The sequence below is a fragment of the Camelus dromedarius genome, chromosome 10 (genome assembly GCF_036321535.1).
Source record: "Camelus dromedarius isolate mCamDro1 chromosome 10, mCamDro1.pat, whole genome shotgun sequence".
Taxonomy (NCBI): domain Eukaryota; kingdom Metazoa; phylum Chordata; class Mammalia; order Artiodactyla; family Camelidae; genus Camelus; species Camelus dromedarius.
This window is the reverse complement of record NC_087445.1, coordinates 37623900-37632337: the sequence shown is the minus strand read 5'-3', so window position 1 is coordinate 37632337 and position 8438 is coordinate 37623900. Positions and strand designations below refer to the sequence as shown.

The 8438-nt window shown below is 37.5% G+C and overlaps 1 protein-coding gene across 1 annotated transcript in view; it reads left to right on the top strand.

Moving 5' to 3' along the window:
- The first annotated feature begins 382 nt into the window (after positions 1-382).
- Positions 383-8438, top strand: part of TRPM3 (transient receptor potential cation channel subfamily M member 3) — a 724277-nt gene continuing 716221 nt past the window's right edge. Inside the window, exon 1 of the mRNA XM_064490266.1 lies at positions 383-964. Within this exon, the coding sequence (XP_064346336.1) occupies positions 782-964 (183 nt within the window). The 5' untranslated portion in view covers positions 383-781. The remainder of the gene's footprint in view (positions 965-8438) is intronic.

Below are 8438 nucleotides of genomic sequence, written 5' to 3'. Positions count from 1 at the left end.
TAGAATAGCAAGAATAACCTGGGCAGATTTTAACTATCCTGACTCCCAGGCCGCAGCCAGGCCAATCAAATTAAACTTTGAAGAATATCAGCATTAAAAAAATTTTTTTTCTTAGGTGACTCCAATGTGCAGCCAAATTTGGGAACCAGTGGTCTAGTCTGGGCAAGCATGAGAAGGAATTAGCATGACGTCTGACAAGGAGATGAAGCTTTACTTTCTCCAAGGATACTTGGGAGACAGTAGTTGCTGCAAAAAGGAGAAAGGGAAGAATGAGAAAAGGAGGACAAAGTTGTATGCTTCCAGTCTTTCTCTAAGTCAGCTAGAGTCTCCACTCACTCATTGTGGGTTACCGAGGCTTGCACCTGCAGCTCGGTGTGGGATGAGGTTGACCTCCAGGCCTGGGGGACTGGGCAGGGTGGGGTGATTGAAGATAGCTGCGGAGCGGCACATCAATAGCCCAGGTGTGGGCCGTGCGTCCCCAAGGGAAGGCGGTGGCTGAGGGGTGGAGAGCAATTTGGAGGCACAAAAGGAAACTGGCTTGGGCGCAGGTGGCGCTCGTAGCCCCAGCCCACAGTTTAGCCAATCGCGGGCGCAAGCGCAGCTTGGTGGTGGCGGCGACGGTAACCGAGCGCAGGGCTGTGGCTGGAGCCGGCGGAGGCAAAGGCGGCGCCAACAGAGAGCTTCGCGCAGGCGGGAGTGAGACCCAGCGGTGAGAGAAACGAGCGAGAGCGCTCGGAGCCCGGCTCCCGGGTGTTGCCCCGCCGAGGGAGGCGAACTTAGCATGGGGAAGAAGTGGAGGGATGCGGCCGAAATGGAGCGGGGCTGCTCGGACCGCGAGGACAACGCGGAGAGCCGCAGGCGCAGCCGGAGCGCCAGCCGGGGCAGGTTTGCCGAGTCGTGGAAAAGGTTAAGTTCCAAGCAGGGATCCACCAAGCGCTCGGGACTCCCGTCGCAGCAGATGCCGGTGAGTGGCCGAGGGGAGAGCCCCTGGTGTCTTTCTCCCCAGCACGCTACTCGAGCCCTTTCCATGGTGCTGAACTTGCCTCCTTAGAGCCAGGGAACTTGTGGAGCCGCTTTGATAAAAGTGATGGGGGCTGTGAGGAGCCCTCTACTTTCCTTTCCTCAGCTAAGGGAGAGTCTCCTGACGTCTCTGGTGTCTCTGCAAAAATGGAAAACATGTTCGAGAGGCTAGGGCTCACTGTCAGATCATTAGAGTTTTGCAATTAACAGCGTGGGAGATGTTGCTGAGTGTATTGCTGTGACTTGGGTACATCCCGAGGGGTCTGCCTGTGCAGCATGTTCAAAGGTACTAGGCGTCTGCTGAATGAGGGCGAAATAGGAAGGGCATGCCATATTTTTACTCAACACTTGCTCTTTTCCATCCCACACCCTCACTATGTTAATGGGTGCGTTTAATTGTTTGCAGAATGTCATTTGCATGCAGAGAATAGCAAGAATATCCCAGGTGCTTATAATCTTACTGTTAACATATACAGCGTTCAGAAAACACTTTTCCCATGTGTCAGCTCCTCTTCAGTGTCTAATTAGTGCAATAAAAGCACTCAGGTGAAATTAATATAGGCATCGTATGTGTGTAGAGAAGTACAGTTGATAAAAACTTTAGCTGCATTTGCATTTTTAGTATTTAAATATTATCTGTTTCCTTCAGCCTAGAGGGAGAGAACTCTGTTCTAGAAGAGAGTGCAGAGCCCTCCTGTTGCTCATAGGGAAGAAGGGTACATCACTTTAACCTCCAAGACACCACTGAGAACATCAGTGTGTGTGTGTACTTACGTTTTACATCCAGAGGAGTTGACAGCAGAGGTTGTTTAGTGAAGAGAAATTGAATTCATTAAAAAAAAAAAAAAGGATGGTACATAAGCATAGTATCTTACAACACGAATAATTTTACCCTGCTCTGTTTTTGAGGGGTCATCACTGCAGGATAAAAATTAATCCCTAAAAAGCAGGAAGTTTAAAATATTCGTTCAACAGAGTAAAATATAAACACAAACAATTTTTGGTGTATTTATTTTGTTTGCTTGTTTAGAAAGAGTCCTAACAGAAAATGTCATTAAACATTTGAAATATTTGAAATACTTTTTTCTAATATTTAGTTTTCTGGGTAGGCTTTGAAGTTAAGTATGGATATAGAGCACTTAAAATGCAATTAATTTTATTTCAGTCATTGAAATATTATTTGTCTAGAAATGTAGACTTGAAAATATTAAAAATGAGATTATTATTCTGAATGTAGGTTTTTTCCTCAAATTGTGTGGAAGATACAAAGTTGATGACTTCTGGTTTCTGTCAGTTATGTGAACTAAAATTAATTTTTTCCCCTTTTTAATAGAAAGTCTAAGTATCATTCTAAGTAACTTCTTGTGCTGCTTCTTTGATTCTGCTCAACAGGTATGTGCAGAGTCTATATCAGGAACATATGAAATCTTCATAAAACTGTAAGTTAGATTAAATAGCTTGCAAGTCTGTTAGCTAGAATAAAAACATGAGAGAAAGAGGACTTAATAGATACCATGACAACCAGAAGACATCTGGAAAAGTAACTGTGTTCTCCTGTTTACTAAGGGTGATGATGGTACTATATTTCTCTGTCGTACTTGTTAGTTGAAACATTATTGTTACAGTTCAAGACCATGTATGGGCAAAAACCTGTGCTTATTCTCAAATTGTATGGCAAGTTTGGTACTGATTTTGTTCTAAAAATCTAATAAGTGCTCCTAACCATGATTTTAATTATCAGAATTTTAAAAACAAATATAATGAGATTTTATAAATCTTAGAGCTGGGATGATGGTTTTTAACCAAGGTTTGATTCCAGTAATTAATAACGAATACCTTCTACCTCATTTGTAAGTAAGACACCCAACTTATTTATGCAAACAGGAGGGAAACAATAATAATGTTTGCAATAGATATTTATAAATGTTTTTAATCTTTAAGGTAAGATTTTTTTCTCCCTCAAAGTGAGCTGGTGCTATTTTCCACTTTCACTGTAAAAATGGGTATTAAATTATAGAGATTAGAAAGAGATTAAAGTAGTTAATATGATTAATACTGCTTTTTATTTATTCTTATGAATAAATGAGACATTCTGTGATGTGGCTTTGGATCTTACTCATTTTGTGTTGTACTCAGTAATACTGTGGCATCCATCCTGATAAAAATCATATGAGGATTTTACTCTTTTCTTTTAAGAAAAAATAGATAAGTATGGGAAAAATAGTTAATAATTTAATTAGTTAATAATAATAAACATGGAAGCTTTCTTACATCTTTCTGTATTCTTTCTTTTGAGAATGTAAAATGATCATACAGTTGTTTTATTAATGTGGCCTTTGTTACTCTCACCTCTGCTCTAGTTAGAGTCTTGAAATCACTTCCAGTTAAAGTTATTCCCAGCGAATGGTACAGCCTGTGATTCTGTCCCCAGTGGGAATGATTGCATTATTTTTCATTTTCACTAACAACAAAGCAGACATACATTGTAGATAATGGAGGAGATTTTCTTCAGCAAGGAGAGGTCTGTCATAGTCTTGGTAATCCAGGAGTACTTTTCTTCTATGATCTTAGTCATGGTGTTTTTGTGTGTGAAGTGTAGAATCAACCTTCCTATCTACTTAACACTAAGTATGTTGGAATTGTCTTAGAAATATCTTAGACGTTGGGCTGCTCCCATGATTTTAATGCCACTTTTAGAAATCAAAAAGTCACATTTCTGGCACTCTTTTTGGTACTGAGAAAATAGTCTCCTGATATTCTTTATAGAGTGTGGATGGCCCACTTTAGCACAGTGTGGCCATCCTGCCACAGCTTTCTGGGGTCTGCCTCTGTTCTGGCACCAGCAGAAGAAGCACTACGCTGTACAATAGCTGGAGGAAGAGGCAGCTCTTTTGAGTTTCAACAGTGGCATTTAAAGGGCATGTTTTCAATTTCTGGGCCACAGACCTGGATGTGTCTGACAGATCAATCCTAGTTGATTTTTAAAGGTTTTTGTTTTTTCATTTTTCTAATTCAAGAAACACTCTCCTCTCCTCTTACTTATGGTTGACAATGCAAGCTTTAATCCAGTAGTCTATAATACTCAAATTACACCTATATCATAAAATTCTGAAAGTGAAGTTAAGATTTAATCGTATTCATTCCTTGATATTTGTTCCTCTCTGAAAGTGCATGATTGATTATTTTTTAAGCCTAAAAATATTTGGCATTTTTGTAAATGTAAAGGAATTTAATATCTATTTTATAGTAAAGTTAATATAAAAGTTATAGACTTGATTTTTGGATTTAAAATTAAACTTCTGGATATTAATGTTTTATATAATGTCTCTTGAATTGGTTAATAGATATAAAAGCAATTTAAAACTTTTTTTGCCTCCATCTATATGATCTGAATTTCATATTTCTCCTTGAAGTATTGTTTTTGTTGTTACTACTATTTGTTTTAATTCTATCCACACATAAATATATGGAATTCTATTGAAAGCTGAATCAACAAGTGCTGTTTGGTGTTAAAAATATTAAATGCTTACCTGGACATGTAGTGTTTTTAATTTTGAAAGGCTATTTTCTCCTCTAGACCCACAACTATTTAAAGGCTTGTTTTCAAATAGATGCAGATTTAATTTAATCTCTGAGTAACCTCCGTGTAAAAGGAAAAAAAGAAACAGTTCTGAGGGAGTAAAATGATGGAGTTGTAATTAGAGTTGTTTTTCAACCTGAGATGGCATGCTTGCTTCCACTAATGCTATAATTACCCTTATCAGCAGGTGCCCAACACAGAACATAATGCCTTGTGTACAGACAAGTGGGCAACTAAGAGTGCACAGAAGCAGCAGTGAGTCTATAGAAACAGCAGTCCTGAAAAGCAGACAAGTCTGGTTCAGCTGGTGCCAAGTTTATTCTTCCCACAGCTGTTTGAGATGCTACATGTGAAGGGGGATTCCATGAACAAACCTGGTTCTGTTCCTGAAGCTGACTTGTCTCTTTTGGACCTAGAATGTGACTTCCAGTTGTTCCTCCCAAAAACTGGGTTCTTCACGTTCTTAAAATAAATGAGGAGAAGCTGAGTCAAAGGCAGGGCTGAAGTCAGAAAAACTCATCTCCCACCAATTGCCCATTTGAGGATTCTGTGACTGTAGGTCCGTGGTGGCTGTGATAGAAACAACAGCAACTTAGTGAAAAGAATCCTTGTTTCCTTTTTCAGTGTCTAATATGCTGTTGCACTGTCGTTAAGCCCTTAATAGTTTGTTCTTGTTACTCAAAGGGCACTCTGGTGAAAGCAGAATGAATCCCCTGCAGTGCTAGTCCATTACTGAATAAACCATTTCTTGACGGGTTGATTTTTGTCCACTGCCTTTTACTCCCTATGTTAAAAAATAAAAAAGGGACAATGTTGCATTGCTTAGGAATACAGCTGTATTTTCTAGTTATTGTGATTTTTCTTTTGAAGGGGAAAAAAGCCATTTTCTGATAATGGTCTATTTTGTTTAACCATTTCTGAATTGTTACCTTTTTTTCTACTAATTAATATAACAACTAACAAGCTTTTTCTCATCAATCAGCAAATTAAAAGCTTAATTTAATTTAGTTTCATGTTTAATTTGAGGGCCATGATATTAGGTGGGAAGTGAGTAACTTACATATTTTAAGTTTTGTGGAGGAAAAATATCCTTGTATGTGGATGGTTTTAAATCTGTTTTCTATTATTCTGAAATATATTATAGCAGTTTCTCCTGCCATTATTTATTGAGATATTGAAAGACAATTGAATCATTAAAAGTGATTTACAAATAATAGCACAACGTATTTATTTGTTTTGACCAGCTGTGCTGGTCTGTGCATTGACTTCACTTTTTGTTTCTTTTCATTTGTAAAGCCAAAGGAAGACTGGTAAAGTAAATATGAAGGGATTATAGAGAACAATGTTTAAGGAAACTTTTATTCCTCTAACATTCACTGAGTACCTAGGGAGCGTTAGGCACCCTGGTAGGTACTGGACAACTTCCTCAATAGAACTGATGGTTTGACACAAGATGAAGGTATGCAGAGCAACAAGACAGGGTTATACATAGTCTAGCTTCATGGTCAGAATACAGTGGAGCAGAGATGAAAGTAGTCAATGCCTCTTAATGGATGGTGAAGGGGAATTTAGGTAAGAAGCTTCCTAGACTTGGTGCCTGATTCTCAAAAGACGAGGAAGAAAAAGAGTAGCTTGGATTTGATAGTTTGGAAAGAGGACAGTAATTCCTTTCTCAGTCATTTTAGTGGATTCATGAGAGTAGATGCCTGAACGCAGACAAGGCAGATGAGACAGAGAAATAATGAAAATGACAACAAGACCAAACACTTATGTAGTCCTCATTATGTGCCAGGTACCCTTATAAGCACATCACATAATTTATTATCTGTTGTCTGACTTCAGCTCTACTATAAGCTCCACGAGGGTAGAGATTTTTGTTTTGTTCATGGATTTATCCAGATGCCTTGAACAAGCACCTGGTGTTTAGTAAGCACTCAAGTATTTGTTCAGTGAATAAATTGACCAGTTAATAAATACATTAATAAAAGGGGTACTTTTTAATTAATGTGAGGCAGACTTTAGGTTCTCAGCTATGAAGGGAAAAAGAAATATAGGCAATTTTTCTTTCTTTGTTTTTTCAAGATGGGAGAAATTTGAGCATGTTTATTCACAAGGGGAAGAATCTGTTAAGAGGGAGGGTTTAAATAAATAAGAAAAGAGAATAACAATGAAACTAATCCATAGATTTGGAGGAGTTGGGGTTTGTTTTATGGGAGGGTTGACGACCTGTTTTCCCTCATGTTCAATCCTGGCTCTACCCTCTTTGTCTTACGTGGTGGAAATTGGACCCAATTGTTGATTCTTTTACAGGTTTTACTTAGTACATATTTGGTCTGTAGTATTAGTGAATAATTCAAAATTATCATACAAAAATATGTATTTTTGGAAACTGTTGTTTGTTAATAATTAAGAGATTGCTGAAATGTTACTTTATATCTTTGACCTCTCCAAATACCTCAATACTTTGACCCCACCAAATACCTTAAGAGATGTGGGAAATTTCTCAGATCTCAAAAAAGGTGAGAATCACTACTTCAGTTGTCCTGAGGACGGTTATCTAAGTTGAGTTGACATGTTGGAGGGAGGGTATAGCTCAGAGGTAGAGTGAGAGCTTAGCATGCATGGGGTCCTGAGTTCAATCACTAGTACCTGCATTACCAAAAAAAAACAAAAAAACAAACACACAACCTAATTACTACCCCCCAAAAAAAAGTTAGCAAGAAAATAAATAAATAAATAAGTTGAGTTGACATGACAAGCTGCCAATCCCTGCATACAATGTTATGGGATTGCATATTTAATAAAAATGCCTCTTTAGAATACCAGAACTTGATCCACAAACTAGCGACACAAAAAGGAAAATATTAATGGTAATAATCAGCTAGCTTTTGTCCTCCTCAGCAGATTTTTCTAGAGCTTCCTTGTTATAGTGATGAGATTAGGAGGGACCACTCTATTGGGTAAGTGTTCTCAAGAGGCTCAATTTGAATGTAGTTCACCTCTACTTGGAAATGTCTACAGAAAATCCAAATTGTTTTTAGGGAATAGTATGGTGGCTTTGGAAACAAGCAGATCTAGGTTGGAACCCTGGCCCCTGTCAGTTTTTAGCTGTGTGGCTTTCAGTGAGATATATTTCTATGCCTCTTATCTCCCCAGTTCCGTCAAGAGGATTCCTTCTTTCTTTCCCACTCTTTAAGATTCACTTAAGTGTTCTTTTTTTATAGAGAAAAAGTAATTATTGTATTTATTTTTATTTAAAATTTAAATTGTCTCAAATATGCAAAAATAGAAAATGATATGAAAAGAATTCACTTACTCATAATACACATTAAAGTAAGATGAACAATTTGCCACATTTTCTTTGTATCTTTTTAAAAGAGTAAAATGTGACAGACACAGCTAAAATATCCCCCTGCCATTTTCTTGATTCCTTCTCCAAAGGTAAGAAATATTCTGAACTTGAGGTTCATTCTTTTCATACATGTTTATTAAAAAAACTCTACTATATATTTATGTATTCATAAATATGTGTAAATAGTATGGTTCTATATGCTTAAAATTTTTTACATGATTTGTGTTGTGTTTGCAATTTGCCTTTTTTCACTCAACATTGTAGTTTTTGAGGTATATCAGGGAGTTAACATGTAGATATTTCATATTATTTCGGTATATGTTTGTACCACAGATAATTTAGTCATTTCCCTACTGGCAAAAATTTAGCTTCTTTTTTTGTTTTGTTTTTTTCTATTACAAACAATATTCAGTGAAAATCTTTGTATTTGTCTCTTTGGTCCTTAACGTGCAAAACTTTTGACAGAATATAATCTCAGCTGACTTT